At 35.0% G+C, this 19,961-nt stretch overlaps 2 protein-coding genes across 2 annotated transcripts in view; one reads left to right on the top strand and one right to left on the bottom strand.

Moving 5' to 3' along the window:
- LOC148939885 (syntaxin-binding protein 5-like) overlaps positions 1–15,793 on the top strand; it is a 149,693-nt gene extending 133,900 nt beyond the window's left edge. Inside the window, exon 6 of the mRNA XM_089106023.1 lies at positions 15,757–15,793. Within this exon, the coding sequence (XP_088962149.1) occupies positions 15,757–15,793 (37 nt within the window). The remainder of the gene's footprint in view (positions 1–15,756) is intronic.
- Positions 15,794–16,033: 240 nt separating this feature from the next.
- The window catches only part of LOC148939884 (syntaxin-binding protein 5-like), a 55,736-nt gene continuing 51,808 nt past the window's right edge, over positions 16,034–19,961 (bottom strand). Inside the window, exon 5 of the mRNA XM_089106022.1 lies at positions 16,034–16,172. Coding sequence (XP_088962148.1) covers positions 16,034–16,172 — 139 coding nt within the window. The remainder of the gene's footprint in view (positions 16,173–19,961) is intronic.

The raw sequence follows: 19,961 nt of genomic DNA, 5'->3' as shown, positions 1-19,961 counted from the left end.
AGTGTGATGACCTGTAACTACTAGAAGAACCTGTTTGTACGGGGGCGCAAGCAAAATGGTACTTAGATAACTACTAGAAACATAATTCGGAAGTACAATAATTCGTACTAAGACAAAATTAAGGAAACACAGAAAGTTCGAAATTGAAAATATAGAATGTGTTTCATGCTCACTCTTGATTGAAGATTTTTATTGATATATACCTCAGAATTCACATTAATGTTAAATATAAAAACTTGAAAAATAGCAAACAAATTGGCATCAAAACAGAAAACAAGCCACTGAAATCAAAGTCGCTACTGTTGGAGATATATTTTATATAGATAATTTATTTCCACTATTGTTGGAAATAAATTTATATAGATAAATCGTTAGAAGAAAAAGAAGTTTTTGTCCCACTACCCGAACAATATTGTCTGTGTTTAGACAAGCGACAGTGAGAATCTACATATAGAAGCCTGCCGCATGCCGAGAAATAAGCAAATTACATAAAGCCTTAGGAATCAGAGGCAATGCTATAGCGTTGCCTATAGTAAAGGCCATACGACTACAATATTTTATTATTATTTATTAATTTAAAAAACTTTTTCCACAAAATAAGTTTTTCACAGAAAAGTAAAGAACTCCATTAAACAAAAAATGAGCAAAAACAAAATCAAATAATCTACCAAGCGTGAAACTACCACAAATCAGAATCGATAAATAAATGAAACCCAAAACGAACAGAAATTACAATAATTAACCGAGTCACTCAAAACGAGCAAAAATTAACGTAAGTTGTGTGCAAAACCCCAATGCCTTCCCAAGGCCCGAACAAAATTTGCACTTTACTGAAAAAATATAAATGTTTTTACTTTTATAACTTTAATAAATCAAATAATACTAACATTTTGATTACTAAATATCAATATATGTATATTAAACTGACAATACACATTCATTTGTATTTTTCAGTAAAGTGCACTAGCCACTCCAATTTCCAATCGAATGAGCCCTTTTTGAAGTTTCTACGACAACTCCTTCGATACGAAGTGCCCGGCTGAAGAAGAAGAAAAAAAAACATTGTGCCCACATCGTTCTTTACTTAGGCAGCGCTAGCGCGCTGCCTATGATTTATTTATTATTTTTTTCCCCACAGGCACTTCATATGGAAGGGGTCGTCGTAGAAACTTCAAAGGGGGCTCCTTCGATTGGAAATCGAGAGTTCTAGTGCCCTTTATAATAGTCGCAAGCGATTGGAGGGCAACTAGCCACCCCACGCCCATCATTCCCCCAAAAACATCCAATCAAAATTTTGAGATAGCTATTTTGTTCAGCATAGTTGAATTCCAGATAGAAAATATTTTTTTGAAGAGCATATTCCCCCACAACCCTCAGGGCAAGGGTTTTAAGTTATGCCCTGGGGGCATATAAGGTTTTTATAGAAGGCGTTCTTGTAGAAACTTCAAAAAAGGCTCATTTGAATTGAAATTCAAAGGGCTAGTGCCCTTTTTAATAATCGAAAGTGATTGGCGGGCAACTAACCTCCCCCCCGACGCCCATCATTCCCCAAAACACATCCAATCAAAACTTTGAGATAGCCATTTTGTTATGTGTAGTTTATTTCCACATAGAAAATATGTTTTGAGGAGGACACTCCCCCACAACCCTCAGGGCAAGGGATTTAAGTTATGCCCTAGGCGCATATAAGGTTTTTATAGAAGGCGTTGTCGTAGAAACTTCAAAAAAGGCTCATTCGATTGGAAATTCAAAGGGCTAGTGCCCTTTTTAATATTCGAAAGTAAATGGAGGGTAACTAACCCCCTTCTCACGCCCACCTTTTCCCCAGACACATCCAATCAAAATTTTGAGATAGCCATTTTATTAAACGTAGTTCTAAGTTCTGGTAATTAGGTCTTGGATGATGACAACTCCCCCACAGCCTTCAGGGCATGGGTTGTAAGTTATACCTTGGGGGCATATAAGGTTTTGTATAGACAACGTTGTCGTAGAAACTTCAGAAAGGGCTCATTCGATTGGAAATTTAAATGGCTAGTTCCGTTTCTGATAGTCGAAAGTGATTCTAAGGCAACTGACACCCCTTCCACGCCCATCATTTCCCCAAACATATCCAACCAAAATTTTGATATAGCCATTTTGTTCAACGTAGTGGAAAGTTCTGGAAATTATAGGTTCGAACAGGACACTCCCCCCACAGTCTTCAGGGGCAAGGGTTATAAGTTATGCCGCGGGGGGCATATATGGTTCTTATGGAAGGAATGCTCGTATAAAATTCAGAGAGGGCTCATTTGATTGGAAATTGAAAGTTCTAGTTTACTTTTTAAGCGTCAAAAGATATTGGAGGGTAACCAGCTCCCCCCCAAACCCTTTTTTCTCAAATGCATCTAATAAAAATTTTGAGATAGCTATTTTGTTAAAAATAGTCCAAACATCATATAAAAAAAATTTCGGTGTCGATACAACCCCCAAGGGCTCGGGGGAAGGTGTTGTAAGTTATGCCCTGGGGGCATATATGGGTCTTATGGAAGGGATACACGTATAAACTTCAAAAAGGGATCATTTAACTGTAAACTGAAAGTTCTAGTTCATTTTTTAAGAGTAAAAAGAGATTGGAGGGCACCTATTCCACCCCCCCTCGAAGCCCTTTTTTCCTCAAACCCATCCGATAAGAACTTTGAGATAGTTTTTTTAAATAGTTCAAAGACCGTATAATGAAAACTCAGGGGTCAACACAGCCCCCCAGGAACCGAGGGCAGGTGTTGTAAGTTATGTCCTGGGGGAATATATGGTTCTTATTGAAGGGAGGCTCGTAAAAAATTCAGAGATGACTCATTTGATTGGAAATTGAAAGTTGTAGATTAGTTTTTTAGAGTCAAAAGAGATTGGAGGGCAACTAGCCCCCCCCCCAAATGCATCCAATAAAAAATTTGATATAGCCACTAAGTTAAAATAGCTCAAAAGTCAGATAACAAAAACTCAGATGTTGTCATAACCCCCCATGGCCAGGGGGCAGGCGTCGTAAGTTATGCCCTGGGGCATATATTGTTCGTATGAAAGGGATGCTAGTACAAACTTCGGAGAGGGCTCATTTGATTGGATATGGAAAGTTCGAGCTCACTTTTTAATAGTAAAAAAAGATCCGAGGCCAGTTAGCCCCCTCCCCTACGCCTTCTTTTTCAAAACCCATCTGATGAAAATTTTGAGATAGACATTTTGTTAAAAATAGTTCAAAGGTCGGATAAGAAAAAATCCGGTGTCAATACAACCCCCCAAGGCCCAAGGGAAGGCCTTCTATGTTATGCCCTAAGGGCATGTATGGTTCTTATGAAAGCGATGCTCGTATAAACTTCATAGAGGGCTCATTTGATTGGAAATTGAAAGCTCTATTTCACTTTTTAAGAGTCAAGAGTTATACTAGCCCCCTCCACGCTCTTTTTCCCCAAACCCGTCCTCTACAAATTCTGAGATAGCCAGTGTTTTGGGAACTGTTCAAAAATTAGATAACAAAAACTCCCCCCAGAGCCCGAGGGATAGGCGTTGTAAGTGTTGTGCTGGGGGCGTATATGGTTCTTGTGAAAGGGATGCTCGTACAAACTTGAAAGGGGGCTCATTTGATTGGCAATTGAAAGTTCTAGTTAAATTTTTAAGAGTCAAAAGATATCAGAGGGCAACTAGCCCCCCCCCCCCACACACCCTTTTTTCCCCAAGCCCATTTTTACAATAGCCATTTCACTAAAAATAGTTCAAAGGTCAGATAAGAAAAAGTTCTGTGTCGACGGAGCCCACCAGGGCCCGGAGGCAGGCGTTATCGTTAACGGTCTAGGGGCATATATAGTTCTTATGGAAGAGGTGCTCGTATAAATTTCGGAGAGGGCTCATTTGATTGGAAATTGAAAGTTCTTGTTTACATTTTAAGAGTCAAAAGAGATCGGAGGGAAATTAGCCCCCCCCCCCTCCTCCACGCCCTAAATGAATTGGATAAATATTTTGAGATAGAGATTTTGTTAAAAATAGTTCAAAAATAGTAAAAATAACAAAAAACTCCGGTGTCGACACAGCCCCCCAGGGCCCAGGGTAGGCGTTCTAAGTTATGCCCTGGGGGCATATATGGTTGTTATGGAAGGGATGCTTGTATAAACTTCCTAGAGGGCTCATTTGATTGGAAATTGAAAATTCTTGTTTACTTTTTAAGAGTCAAAAGAGATCGGAGGGCAACTAGCCCTCTCTCCTCCACGCCCTAAACTGCATCAGATAAAAATTTTGAGATAGAAATTTTGTTAAAAATAGTTCAAAAATAGTAAAAATAACAAAAAACTCCGGTGTCGACACAGCCGCCCAGGGCTCGGGGTAGGCGTTCTAAGTTATGCCCTGGGGGCATATATGGCTGTTATGGAAGAGAAGTTTGTATAAACTTCCTAGAGGGCTCATATGATTGAAAGTTAAAAGTTGTAATTCACTTTGTAAGAGTTACAAGTAATTGAAGAGTAGCTTGCCTCCCTCTAAACTCCATTTATTTTTTTTCCTATACGAATCTCGCACGGAAGTAATCTTCACATAAACTCCAAAGGGAGCTCGCTCGATGGTAAATCGAGAGTACAACTACCCTTTTTAAGATTCAAAAGTGATCGGAGAGCAACTGCACCCCCCCCCCAAGCCCTTTTCCCCCTAATACCTCTGATAAAAAATTTGAGGTTGCCATTTTGTTAAAAAATAGTTCAAAGATCATATAACAAAAATTCCTTTACGCATGGTCATTTCGTTAAAAATAGTTCAAATTTCAGATAAGAAAAACTCCCGTGTCGACACAACTCCCCTCCCCCAGGGCCAGGGAAGGCGTTGTAAGTATTGCTCTTGGGGTATGCATGGTTCTTATGGAAGGTATGCTGGTATAAACTTCAGAAAGGGTTCATTTGAATTTAAATTAAAAGTTGTAGTTCATTTTCTCAGAGTAAAAAAAGATCAGATGGCAACTAGCCCCTCCCGCCCTCCACGCCTTTGAGTTTATCGGATGGATTAGCCCATTCGATAAAAATTTCAGGTGACAATTTTGTTAAAAATAGTTCAAGCATCATATATTAAAACTTCTGGGTTGACACAACCCCCCAGGGCCCACGGACATGTGTTGTAAGTTATACTCTGTGGATATATATAGTTCTTATAGAAGAGATACTCGTATAAACTTCAGAGAGTGCTCATTTGATTGAAAGTAGAAAGTTCTAGTTCACTTTTAAAGAGTCAAAAAAGACCGAAGCTTAATCTAGTCGCCCCGCGCCTTTTTTCCCCGAACCCATCCGATAAAAATTTTGAGATAGCAATTTTGTTAAAAAAAAAGTTCAAACAACAGATAATAAAAACTCCGAGGTTGACACAAACCCATTATTTCACTTTGATATTATTACTTTGATATCAGTTTTGATACTTTGATGAATATTTGATTTTTTTTTAAGTTTGATTTTTAGAAACCTTGAAAATTTTATGTGGGAGTTATGTGGGAGGATCTTTCCATGAAGGAAGTTTTCATGGGGGAAGGGATATTGCTATGAAGGGGGCGTCGGATTTCCCAGCATTATTTAAAAAAAAGATCAGAAATTATATATATAAAAAAAGTTTTCCAACTGAAAGTAAGGGCAACATCAAAACTTAAAACGACAGAAAACATTACGTATATGATTGGTTTCACCCCCTAGTCAATACCTCGCTCTTTAAGCCAAAGATTTTTTAGTACTTTCATAAGAGCTATTTATTCTAATTAACGGCATTTGTGATTAAGGGGTCATTTTTAAAGAATTGGAACAAAATTCGAACTTTAGCTTAAAGAGCAAGGTATTGACTAGGCGGCGAACTCTCTAATATACGTATTAAAAATATATAAATATAGAAGTTCGTTACGTAAGTTAATTCGTAAGTTACGTATATTCATTACTAATAAAAACGTTCGTAAATAAAATTAAACAAGTTCCGAGAAAGCCATTTAACCAAATAAAAGTAAAATTAATATTCAAATTTTGTTTTAATTATTCATGTACGGTGCGCCAAAATCAAAACCTGCATTAATTAAAAAACGTTCAAAAATTAAATTTAAAAAAAAACCAAGTTTTTTTTAACTGAAAATAAGGAACGACGTTAAAACTTAAAACGAACGGAAATTATTCCGTATATGAAAGGGGCTGTTCCCTCCTCAACGCATCGCTTTTTACGCTAAAGTTTGAATTTCTCACAACTCTACTTTTTTTAAACAATGAAAAACTTCAGCGTAAAGAGCAAGGCGTTGAGGAGGGGACAGGCCCTTTCATATGCGGAATAATTTCGTTTTAAGTTTTAACGTCGTTCCTTACTTTCAGTTAAAAATGTTTTTTTTTTAATATTTACAGTTAGGGAAGGAGGCAGTATCCAAACACTTATTTGTCGTGATACTATATTCGTTTCTAACAACTTTAAAAAGAGCTAATAAATTAAACTGAATATTTGCTGTATAATGATATTAATTGCTGAAAGCTCATCAGTTCAAAATATTTTTGTTCGTTTCAAGCTTGATTTGCATATTCAATTTAAGTTTCACTCGTTTTAAGATTTATTTATTAATTTACATTAATATCTACTGTATGTTTGTTTGCATTAATTGTTTATTTAATTTCTGTTCGTTTTTAAGTTTCATTTATACTTCAATAGGAAAATATTTTTTTTCGTTTTAAGCTTGATTTTCATACAATATAAGCATTACTCGCTTTAAGATCTATTTATAAGATCTATTACTTGTTGTATGTTTTTTGCTATGATTGTTTATTTAATTTCTGTTCGTTTTGGGTTTCATTTATTCTTTAATAGTAATTTCTGGTCGCTTTGAGTTTGAATTTTTAAAGGTATTTGTATCTGCTGAGCTTAAGTTTAAAATGGCCTTTAATTTTCTTTGAAAAATCTATTTTTTGGAAAGTTTTTTTTTAATTAATGACAGAAAAAAATAAGCCAAGCGAGGCTTAAAGGTGTTTGTCATCCTTTCGTTCTAATGAAATTCGTACGCATGATATAGTACGAATTCTAATGAAATTCGTACGTTAATATAGACAATTGTCTTAAAACTTCATTTGACCACTTTGATTCATTTGAGGCTTGATAAAATTAATTACAGAGGTGTATAATTGCGCATCAGCTATTATGGAGGTAGGCCGGAGAATTTTTTAAAGGTGGTGGGGGAATTCACCTACCGCTTAAAACAACTGCGTTTTCATACAATAAATTTCTAACCTTTAGTCAAACTTCAATTAAATATAGAAAAAGGTTTAGGCAGATGACGGGGCGGGGGTTAGAAAATAGGCTCTAGTCTCTTTTCATTCCCAGAAATTTTGGCCTAAGCCTGTAATATAAGGGATACAAGGTGATAGCTCATTTCTTATTGCAGACATAGGTTGTACCATCAAAAATTATGTTCATATGCTTGCCGTCAAAATTGATGGGGACCACGATTTAAATGGGAATATTTGTCACTTCCTCATATACATAGGCTACAATTTTAGTGTCTCCCTGTCTCCTGGGGACATTACCCCTCCTCTTTCAGCATCCATCGGGAATATACTTGTTTGAAAAAAATATTTGTTGGAATAACCAACCTTGTGAGTAATTGCAATAGAATTGATGATCAGGCGGATGTTTGGCCCGAACAGGGCCGAAATGCTATCGAGGAAAAACTCTAAGAACTATTGGAAGAGTATTAATTTCACCTCCCAGTCTGATAGGCAAAGCTGGAATGCCGCATACCATTCATTCTTAAACGCGCACGCAATCAATAAAAAGAGACTGTTATTATAGATTGTCAAACAGAGTTCGTGGTAACGAACTGTAAGTAAGTGGCGACTCGGCTCAATAGTAACCGAAACTCTAAAAAACTGAATTTTGATACCAATAGATGCATCAAAAGAATCAGATTTTTATGCTGATTTCAAATATATAGGTTTCATCAAGTTTAATTTTACGCATCAAACGTTACGAGCCTAAGAAAATTTGCCTTATTTTCGAAAAAAAGGAAGAAACACCCCCTAAAAGAAAGATAATCTTAATGAAAATAACACCGTCATATTCAGCGTATTAGAGATCCCTACTGTAGAGTTTTCAAGCTCTTATCCGCAAAAATGTGTAATTTTGTATTTTTTTTGCCAGAAGAAAGATCACGGATGCGTGTTTATTTGTTTTTTGTTGTTTTTTTTCATTTTGTTGTGTTTTCCCCTGGGGTGATCATATCGACTCAGTGGTCCAAGAACTTCGGAGGAGGGCTCATTAGAACGGAAATTAAAAGTTCTAGTGCCCCTTTTAAGTGATTAAAAAAATCTGAGGGCAACTAGGCCCCTCCAACGCTAATTTTTTCCCAAAGTTATCCGATAAAAATTTTGAGATAACCATTTTGTTCAGCATTGTCGAAAAATATAATAACTATGGCTTTGAGGACGACTTAATTCCCCACAGTCCTTGAAGAAGGGTTGAAAGTAAAGAAATTTGCCCATTGTTTACATATAGTATTGGTTATTGGGAAGTATACAGACGTTTTCAGTGTGATTTTTTTCTGGTGGAGGATTGGAAAAGGGGGCTAAGTGGGAGGATCTTTCCATGCAGGAATTTTTCCTGGGGGAAGGGAATTTTCCTCGAAGGAGGTGCCGGATTTCCCACCACTTCAAAAAAAGTTCGGAAATTAAATAAAAAAACAATTTTTTTCAACTGAAAGTAAGGAGCAACATTAAAACTTAAAACAAACAGAAATTATGACGTATATGAGTGGATTCGCCCCCTCGTCAATACCTTGCTCTTTACGTTAAATTTTTTTTTAGTACTTTAAAAAGAGCTATTTATTCTAATTAAACGGCCTTTGTAATTCATGGGTCATTCTTAAGGAATTGAAAAAAAAATCGAACTTTAACGTAAAGAGAGAGGTATTGACGAGGGGGGCAAAACCCTTCATATACGTAATAATTTCTGTTCGCTTAAGTTTTCATGTTGCTCCTTACTTTCAGTTGAAAAAACTTGCTTTTTTAATTTAATTTATTCGATAAAACTAACGGCTTTGGAGTATCACATATATGCACATTATTTATAAGGGTGTTGATACATGGATTCTTTTATAGACAGGAAGGTACCTAAGCGCCAGAAAAAATGTTTCAGGCCCATGTTTTTAAGCTTTCTATGAAGGGTGCTTATTAAAATTTGTTTTTCCAAATAAAAGTAAAGGGTGACATTAAAGCTTTAAAACGAATGGAATTTTTCCGTGTGTTAGGGGTGTGCTTCCTCCATAATCCCCTAGTTTTGCGTTAAAGGTTTGCTCTTTGTGCGAACTACTGCTCAAACACAGGGGCGATTGGAAATGGATAAAAACTATTCACAATATTTTAAGAATGTAAAAGTTGTTAATTTGCCTTTGCTTTAAACAATAGAGTTTTCAGTTCAAAAATTTTGAAAGGCAGTCGATAAATAAAAGACTTGTAATTAGCCATTAACTAGATTTGCTGCACTCATAGATGCATTCAGTAAAGCACCGTAAAACTTTATCGTAAAGAGCGGAGGGTTAAGGAGCGGGCAGCACCCCTAATATATGAAATGGTTTCAACTCATTTAAATTTTAATGTCACTCTTTACTCTCATGTGAATTTTTGTTTATTTGATAAAGAATAGGTGCGGAACAGTTCATTTTTACCAGCAACCACCAGTTTTCTTAGATGTGCGTGTGTGTTTGATCTTGGGGCAAAATCTTCCCATATTTATAATGAATTCTTCCCTAAGAATTCTTTACTGAATTTTTAAGTAAAAAAATTCACTTATAATGGTTGTTTTCTTCAATAGATCAGTGTCTGTTAGTATATAATTCACTTACATTATTTTTTTCAATTCAAAAACGTTTTATTTTCGAGGATGAGTCAAAATCCTTTCTGTCAGGTTTATGAAGCATTCTTCCCTAAGGGTTCTTTACTGGATTTTTAAGTCAAAATTTCACCTATAATGGTTATTTTCTTCAATAGATCAGTGTATGTTAACATATAATTCATTTACATTTTGTTTCAATTCAAAAACATTTCATTTTCGAGGATGAGTCAAAATTCTTTGCGTCATGGGTAGTCAGATTTATTTTGCCTCTGTGTGTGAGCAGTTTTGAGGTAATACTATGCCAAGTGTTTTCTTTGAATAATGATTTAATTTCTTATAACTATTTTTTTTTCAAATTCCACGGAGGAAATCAAGGAGGATGAAACACTATAACCCTCTTATTTTTTGTTTAAACAAATCCATTTCTTTTTCTTTTTACTTTAATAAAGCACGATTCTTTCTTTAATCAGAAAAAAATTTATATGAAACGTCGAAAGTTATGAGTCGAGTTGAGATAAGTTGAGTTAAAAAAGTTAAGTTCAGTTAAATTATTGCAAGCTTTCCAAAAACACAAAGAATATTGGAATATTGGAGTTGGCTTTAGAGACCAAGAATATTAGAGTTGGCTTTAGCTGTTCTCTACAATTTTCTTTTCTGCTGGAACTCAATTGTGTGGTTCATTTCAAAAGCTTCTTTAAGCCCAGGAACTAGACTATAAAATGATTTTTTTGGCTTAAATTTCAAAGCTGTATAATAGGATGGTATCTGAAAGTTTGGCCAAAGAAATTGGTTTTCCTGAATTTACTTTTCTAATTTAAATATTCCTGCTCTAAAAAAATCAAAGGGAAGATCCCTCTCCCCTGAAAACAATAATACATTAGAAAAATATTTTCGGATCTATTTATTCTAATATCTGTATTCTAATTTATTCTGATTTTTCTAATGTATTTTTTAATATTTTCTAATGACTACTATTGACTATTGACTATTTTATTTACGAAATTCATACAGTAGACATTAAACACAACAGGGGAAACCACCCAGGGAATGTATTATTAATTTCTTCTTTTTTTCGGGGAGGGGGGGGGGGGTCTTAATGTTTGATCTCTTAGACGGTGTTTTTATTTTATCTTGTGTTGAATCTCTGAAAGGTGCGAATATATAATGTTGAAAATGTACATCTTTTTTCTTTAATGTATTTGTTTCATATTTTTTTTCTCTCCTGTTCTTTTTTTTTCCTGGCCATAGAGCCTTATGGGGGAGTCAATGTTGAAGTGTTTATGTCGTGAATTTATTGGTTGAATAAATTGATTGGTTGATTTGATATGTCAAAGAAGAAAATGAAAAATATTTCTCTTTGAATCCTCAATGAAACAACGCTCTTGGTTCATGGAGGTTATCAAGATGATTATTAGGTTAAGGTTTTATTAAATCAGTTTTCTCTTTATTTATATTTAAAATGAAATGAACATATAATATTCCTAGGAAATATAAATATTCCTATAAATCTTGGTCAAACCATAAATCAAAGGTCACTGTAACACTTGCCCCCCCCCCCCCGGACAAATTTCCAGGTGACACTTATGCCTGCAAATAAGTATTCTTTTAAACAGTCAAATACCCGAAACACATTTATCAATTTTCCGCTATTTTCCCAAAATTTACACGGGAGACCGCCCAGAATAAAGCCGTAAAAGCCAATTTTAGTCTGGGCCAGTAACATCATTTATAAATGTGTACCCTGAATCCGGCCAGAACAGCCTCTCACAAATAATTCAACTGAGCAGTCTCCAGCACGCACATTTAGCCTTCACAAACTCTATCCATATATTTGACCCCTGTCTCACTCCTTGAGTTAATTCTCTCTCTGTCACTCAAATCGTCGATGTTCCACGGTCGTAAATTTCAACCTGCCAAAAAGCGTACAGTCTGATCCCCTGCTCGCTCCTAACTACCGAAGTATTTCCGCTTGGAATCATCTGTCTGATTCCCATGAATCTTTCAAAATCTTCCTTCCCCTTCATTTTCAATACTAATTGTATCATCAGAAACCGAATTTTTTATGTTTCCTTTTTACTTCTTCCTTGTTTCTAGATCATTAAGTGTTTACTTTCTTTAAGGGGTCTTTAAGTACCCTTCCTTTCTTTGCCTTTGTCAAAGTGTTTAAGTTAATATTTTGTTCGCTCCAGCTTAGCTTTTGAGTCTTTTTACTTAATTATACTGAATTTACGAAGTGCGAAGTACAATTTATCAACGCTCCAGCTTTGCTTTTGAACCTTCTGATTTAACTGTCCTAAATATGCGAAGTGCGATGCACAGTTTATCAATGTGCGAAGGTTAAATTTTCGTTCCAGCTTTGCTTTTGAGCCTTTACGTTGAATTACATTGAATTTTTGCTAATTGTTTTAGCACTATTAAATAAATATTACTCAGTACTATGATCAAGCATATTTACCATACATTTTGAAAAATAGCCCCTCCTGTTTTTTTCTAGCAAATTTCTTCCCATATCTTAGTTAAAAACATCAAAATGGTAGAAGTATACTAACATAGGATGTTTGCACTGAGGCATAATATCCTCTAAAAAGCCACTGCTGCAATCCCCCTTCTTAAGTTCTTAAGTAGATTTAAAGTCTTAAAGAGCACTTTCAAAAGATTTACCTATCTTTTGTCCACCCGATCACGCTTGTCCGGTTTGAAACTCGTGCCTTTCATGAAAGTTCCCAATCAGATCAAAACTATTCAAAAGAGATAATTGTGGTTAACTTCTAAATTCATTGCAGTTTCTTACTTATACTACCTCAAGAGAGCTAAACTTGAAACTTTGAGGAAGAGAGAACTGATCAAGTTGTGCAAGAAAAACATTGAGGAATTTTTTTTGAGAATATTCACGTTTGCAATAAAAAAAAAAAAAAAAAAAAGGCCGAAGGATGATTACTGAAATTCTACACATAAATGGAACCACAGAGCCCAAATTTCAAGGGGGCAACAGGTGCATAAGCACCAAAAAGTGCTCTGCCTATACTTTATTTTTTTTTGGCTCCTCCTGGGATTTGAAACATTGCAAAATTCAAGCGAAAAGGTGTCCCCAATTTCAGTTCCTCATTTAATACTCATTATAGATACATGGAGCCTCAATTTGCTACTACTACCACAACTACCAAGAACTCATTGCAGCTCCAAGCCGCAAACACAGCTACGGACGCTCCTCCTCCATCCAAGTCTATTTAAAGCACCACTCTTTAGACCCTCAAAAGAAGTTCCTATTGTCCTTAAATCCTTCCTTGGGAGCTCCGTCCACGCAATTCAGAGTAGACCTGCTTTTCGTTTGGCCTTAAATAGTTGGTCGAAAAGGACACTCTTTGGGATTTCGTCATCCTTGATCCACAGATAGTGTCCCTGCCATCGCAATCTTTCTCTCACTATATCCTTAGAAACCGTATTGTTTGAAATACGGTCAGTCAGACGGGTGCCCAAACAATACATAGACAATTCCTCTGGAAAACATCAAATAAATCCACCTTCGTCTTCCGGAGCGCCCGCGTTTCATAATCATACTTGACCACTGTCATTACTGTAGCTTCCAATATTTTTATCTTGGTTTGCAAACTTATCTCCACACATTTTTTGAAGCCCTACATTTTAGGTAAAAGGACTCTGTTTGAATGGCCCTTACGTAGCCTTACGATATTTTAATGTAAAAACAACTTTATCGAAAGAGGAATCGTCCTTTTATTAGTCGAGAGACTTTGCAAAGCCTTAATCCAGCCCTGTTTGTACGGAAGACCTCAATATTGGAGCCCGTCATCTCCATAATATGATTTTATTTTTATTTTTATTTTTTTTTCCATAATTTCCCACATGTTTCAGATTTCTAAATAATGTTACAGATTATGTGCCTTTCATTGGGAAAAAAAAAATCTGGCACATCCTGCTAACTAGTGACACAGTGTGTGATCTTTCCAAATGTATTGGTTGTGCATCAAAACACAATTTAAGTGTACTGGTCCACACAGAGACTGGTCTGAGAGCTAATATAATCAACCCTTTCTCCACAATTACACTGTTATTCTGGCCACATGCAACAATTCCAAAGTGGTCAGAAAAAAATCCTTGATGGTTGTAGAATAGTAAACTCAAAATTTTACAGCCTGTTACAGCATTGGATAGTAAAATATTCCTTTGAGAAATACAAATTTCCTGCAACAATTAGAAGAATTGATTCATGATTTTAATACAGATGTTTGAGAATACATCTGAAGTGCATTGATCGTCAAAAGTCTTGAGAAGCTGGCAATAGCCAGTTATATGGTTAGTTATCCTAACAAAAATTGTGTCCAGACACAATATTGTCACCATATGGTATGCACTAGTCAGTAGCCTTGCACTTAATATACGTTCAGAAAAGCCAGCAGTCAAGCTGAAAATCATTTTGTGGCACGTAAATGACATCCCCTCCTTGTACTTCATGTCTTGTGTTCCGTTTTGTAATCCAAATTCGAAAGATTTGTTAGTATTATTCTAATTAATCCCTTCGTGATGTCTTCAAAGATATGTAAAAAAAACGTTTCTTTTAAGTAAAATTTAAAATTTTCATTTGTTTAGTATATTAAGAAAGTATTAATTAAAAATGTCATGTCTTAATGTTTTTAAAAATAACAATTTATGAAAAATAACAATTTTACAGACTGATCACTCAGAAAAATATAACGGTTTTTAGAAAACGTACATTAGCAATATGATCCAGTAGCTCTGATTCAATGAAAAGCATACTTCAGGTTGATAAACCCTACCCTACCTATGGAGGGAAGAAGTGTTGTTTTTCTTCAGTCCTACAAGTTTAATATTTCGACAACAGACAAAAATTGTGCTACTATTCGATGGTTGAGATTCAGCTTTGTTCATCGACTCAATTAACTTTTCGGAATTCAATTTGAATTATTTTTCTTGATTGAAAAATACCTTGAAAAGACTTGAAAAACATTAAAAAAATTAGGAAAGTTTTCCTATTTCTTCGGCAAGTTATCCTCTAAGAATAGTCTAAGTAGTATCATAGTTACGGCTCAGTGAATGGGTTGATCTTAAATTGATCAACCCATTCATCAATCATCAACCCATTCATCAACCCATTGATCAATCCAGCGATTCAAGTATCTTACCATTTTGCTTTAAGCTACAGCTGTAGCCGTGTCGCAAAATCGCACGTTCCATTGGGAACATGAATCCTAATTTTCCACAAAGACTGTAAACACAAATTTACTTATCGTGAGCCATATGGTGTATAAGTAGTAGGCTATCGTTTATTCAGGGATAAGTTTTTAGGGAGAGAGGGGTGAGTAACTTTTATATACATGTATACATATGTTATATATATTATACATCTTATATATTTTATACGTATACACAGTTATACACAGTTTTATACACAGTTATAAGTAGCATGTGGTAATTTTACAAAAAGATTTCAGTTGAAAACAGGGCTATAGTTTCCCCCCTTATATCTACCCGTTTCGGTCTTAGAACTTATTTACATTACATTTATAATAAATAATTCTTATTAGTAAATTTGAACTCGGTGTTAGCGTAATTTTACGACCTGTTTTAACAGCACAAGCATCGATTTTTTTGTATAGTCTAAAAACTTTGAAATAAAATAAGATCAGATTTTACCTCATAAAATGCCACTGTCATAAACCCTGAAGGGCAGAACCCACATTTTTGCATAAAGAAAAATATAAAAAACTTTTGAAAAACAGGTGACAAATAAAGATAAGGCAACATTAAGAGACAAAAATGAAAACTCATACGAAATTAAAATAAGAAAAATTAAACAGTGATAAAACTAGGTGTTAAATATAAAGAGTGACAATCATATTAAAACATGATTATTACAATTATTATTATGTTTCTTTACAGTGCTATCGTTGCTGTGGCGTATGACTTAAAGACGTGAATTAATAGAAAACAAAATAGGAGAATTAAAATTATTCGTGTAATTGTTGATTTGACTGTTTTTGCGCTACATAAAAAGATATTGTGATACTTACAATCCAATAGCTTTATTCCAATGAATAACATAAGCAAAGAGACCAAAAGTGTCGATATTTACAATGTGTACATATTGATATTTTGATACTTACAGCTTTGTTCCAATGAATAACATAAGCAGAGAGACATGTTGATATTGTGATACTTACAATCCAATAGCTTTGTTCCAATGAATAACATAAGCAGAGAGACCAAAAGTGTCGACATTTACAATGTGCACATTTCCCTTTTCAGTTCCAACATAAAGCCACTTTGAACCAAATGGTAGCAACATTCGAGATACTCTGAAAAAAAGAAATCTTTTATGTCAATTCTTTATATCAAAGAAAAAGAAAAAAACCGTCTTCGAGCGAATCCTCATTTTATTCGTGCCTAATTTTGAAAGAGGTTCAACAAATCCTAATGACGCCGCTGCCTGAAAAATCATAGCAAAAGTAAAACGTAATCGATAAGACTTTGCTAGGATAACTTGTTTCCTATTGGTCAATGAAATAGCGCTACATCGCAGAAAACAGTGTAAAAATAGAGCGATAACTACACAGCTTTCTGGATTGTTTTTGAAATTAATTATTTTCTTTTACTTTCAATTGCTTATTGTTAGAGCAATGAAACCTCATACAATAGTTATATATTAGAAAACTACTACTACTACTACTACTAAAAACTCATCGCAACACCAAGCCACCTGAGGCCAATACAGCTACGCACGCTCCTCCTCCATCCCAACCTATTCAAAGCCTCTCTTTTTACACCCTCCCAGGAAGTTCCCATTTTCTTTAAATCTTTCTTTGACGTCCTCCCATCCCAGACGAGGACGACCTGTTTTCCGTTTACCCCTAGACGGTTGGCCGAAAAGGACAATCTTCGGCAATCTGTCATCCTTCATCCGCTCAACGTGCCCTAGCCATCTCAACCTTTCTTTCATTATAGCCCTAGAAAGCGGGACTGAACCACATTTTTAGTACAGCCTACTGTCTGAAATACGGTCAGTCAGCCGGGTACCCAGAACAATCCGTAAGTAATTTCTCTGGAAAACATCTAGCAAATCTTCATCCGCTTTTCAGAGCGCCCATGCTTCAGAGCTATATTTGACCACTGTAATCACTGTAGCTTCTAATATTCTAATCTTAGTTTGCAGCCTTATCTTCCTATTCTTACAAACTTTTTTGAACTGTGAAAAAACACCCTGAGCCTTGGCTACTCTACTTTTAACATCTTCACTGCTCCCATCGTCTTTACTAATAATACTACCAAGGTAAGTGAAGCTGCTCACTAGATCAATCTTTTCGTTATCCATCGTCACCTTTTCATCTTCACTTATTCCTAGCCTTAGTGACCTAGTCTTCTTAACACTAATTTTTGAACCTATTTTAGCACCCAGAACCCGCAAAACATATAAAAGTTCATTCATTTTGCTCATACTTTCATCTAGGATACTTAAATCATCAGCATAATCAAAGTCCAGGAGAGTTTTTCCTCCCCATTTGATTCCGTGGTCTCCCATTGCCTTTCCTGTGCTCCTTAAAATAAAGTCCATCAAAATAATCCATACAAAGAAGATATAACACAACCATGCTTAACTTCTGATTTAATACAAAACCAGCTGCTAACCTCATTTCCTACCTTAATTGCAGCAGTGTTATTCTCGTACATAGCACTAATCAGTTTAATGCATTTGTCTGGTATACCATACAAGGATAAAACCTTTGCTAAAGCTCTTTTATCGACAGAATCGAACGCTTGCTCATAATCTATAAAACTGAGGACCAAAGGTGTTTGACCACTCAGGCACTTCTCAATTATTAGCCCTTGAGTAAAAATTTGGTCGACCCATCCTCTACCATTTCTAAAACCGTCCATTCTTCTCTTAAAACTTGGTCAACAGCATCTCTCAGTCTAAAAAGTATCATATTACTAATTAATTTGCTACCTACAGAGACCAGAATAATGCCTCGATAATTACCGCACTCACTCTTGTCACCTTTTTTATAAAGTGGCTTAATTAAAGTTTTCCTTAAATCGTTAGGTACTTCCCCTTTTTCAAAAATCATATTCATAGTCGTCAGTAACTTATTTTTAACCTCAGTGCCACCATATTTAAGAAACTTATTTACCACAATATCAGCACCTCGAGCCATATTTTTTTTTTATCCTTTTAGTACTGTCGCTAATTCTTCATCATAAAACAAATCTTCCTTCACATCCAAGGTATCACGAACTTTTTCATGTTCCTCTATATCTTTTCCTGAAACTCTATCTCGGTTTAGCAAATTCTCAAAATGTTCTGCCCTTCTCTCTTTAACTCTTTCCTTATCACTAATTGTGGCCCCGTTCCTATATTTAGCTGGGACAAGTCCTGATTGACTACTCCCTCTCAATTTATTAACATGCCAGTACAATATTTTAGTATTATCCCGTCTAGCTGCATTTTCCAGATCCTCGGCAATTTTATCCATGGCCTCACTTCAAACCTCTTTAGTTTACATTTTAATGCTTTCTCCACTTTCTTTACATTCCTTTTGTTTTCATATGATCTATCGCTCAGACAATTCTTGTACAAGTCCCTTCTCCTTTCTATTAAATATAAAGCTTTTTCACTAATATTCTTAATTGCAGTCCTAGCTTTCTTCCCTAAGACACCATCAGCAGCTTCACAAATTGTTTTCCTAAAATTATTCCATCCATATTCCACATTGTCAAATTATATATTCTCAAGTTTATTATTCAACTGTTCCTGGAAATTTTCTCTCAAATTCTCATCCTAGAGTCTACAAAGATCATAACTTCCCGGGAGGTAGTTACCCTTCCGAAATTTCAGCTGTAAATTAATAAAATTACTCCTATATACCATCAATCAATAAAATTACTCCTATATACCATATTATCTTGTATTGATGCTACCAGTCTTCAGTTTACTGTAACATAATCAATACGGTTTGCTGTCTTACCATCAAGTGAATACCATGTTAACTTATGAGCCATTTTATGACCCAACACTGTATTGGTTATAACTAGATTGTAATAACTACTAAATTGTAACAGTCTGTATCCATTGCTATTTTTGTTCCTACACCAAATCTACCTAGGCTAGGATACCATCTATCCCTATTTCTACCGACCTGGGTGTTAAAATCTCCATATTTCTACCTGGGACCCTGTCTATTTGTTCATGTAACTGTAAGTAAAATTCATCGAGTCACTAGTATCTCCGTCAGTCGGTTCTACAGGGGTATATAGTACTATAACTGATACCCTGAACTTTCTAGTCATAAAATGAGCAATTAGTATTCTATTATTAATACCTTCTCAGCCTAAACAAGACTTAGCAGCTTCCTTATTCATCATGAGCCCTACTTCCTCTCTACGTAACCCATCCTTCCTGCCTGAGTAAACAAATCCTATATCACCTAATTTCATGCTTCCTACCCCTGTGATATGAATTTAGCTATAGTTTATCCGAAAAATAAATCCCTAGATAAAAATTTTCAACATATTATAATGTAAACTAGTGATTTAACATTATAACAACATATCGTATAAAATATTTTGGTAACATGTAAAATATACTACAACATATTGTAAGTTAATGATTCAATATTATAGAATAACAATGCTAAATATTGAAATCCCTTTTTACTCCTTAAGTTTTATGTTCCCTGTGAAGCCTGCAATTTTGTAACAAGCTTGCAGCAGTAGCCAGCACCAGTAATAACAGATACTTATATTCTCGAACTGGTTAATTTCGTTTCTATTAATTCATCAAGACAGAATTACGATATTACTGTCTTTTTTTAGAGAATGATTTAAACTTGCTTTTAAAGTAGGAAAAGTTTCTTATTTGTGCATGTTTCTTAAGTATCTGCAACAAATTTTTCAATCTACAAAGATGCACTGCAAATTTCAAAAATGTATTTAGGTAGATAGATGAAGCTGAATATTAGCTATCGAATGATAGAAAAATCCGGGTAAAATATATATAAAATATACTAATAGATAAAATAGATAATATAATAAAATAGATAAAAATAGATAAAAAAACAGATAAAACAGATAAAACCACAGGACTACAGAAA

This window comes from Artemia sp. Qi Xiang Cuo, chromosome 20 (assembly GCF_049724085.1).
Source record: "Artemia sp. Qi Xiang Cuo chromosome 20, ASM4972408v1, whole genome shotgun sequence".
Classification (NCBI taxonomy): domain Eukaryota; kingdom Metazoa; phylum Arthropoda; class Branchiopoda; order Anostraca; family Artemiidae; genus Artemia; species Artemia sp. Qi Xiang Cuo.
This window is presented reverse-complemented; position numbering and strand designations above follow the sequence as displayed.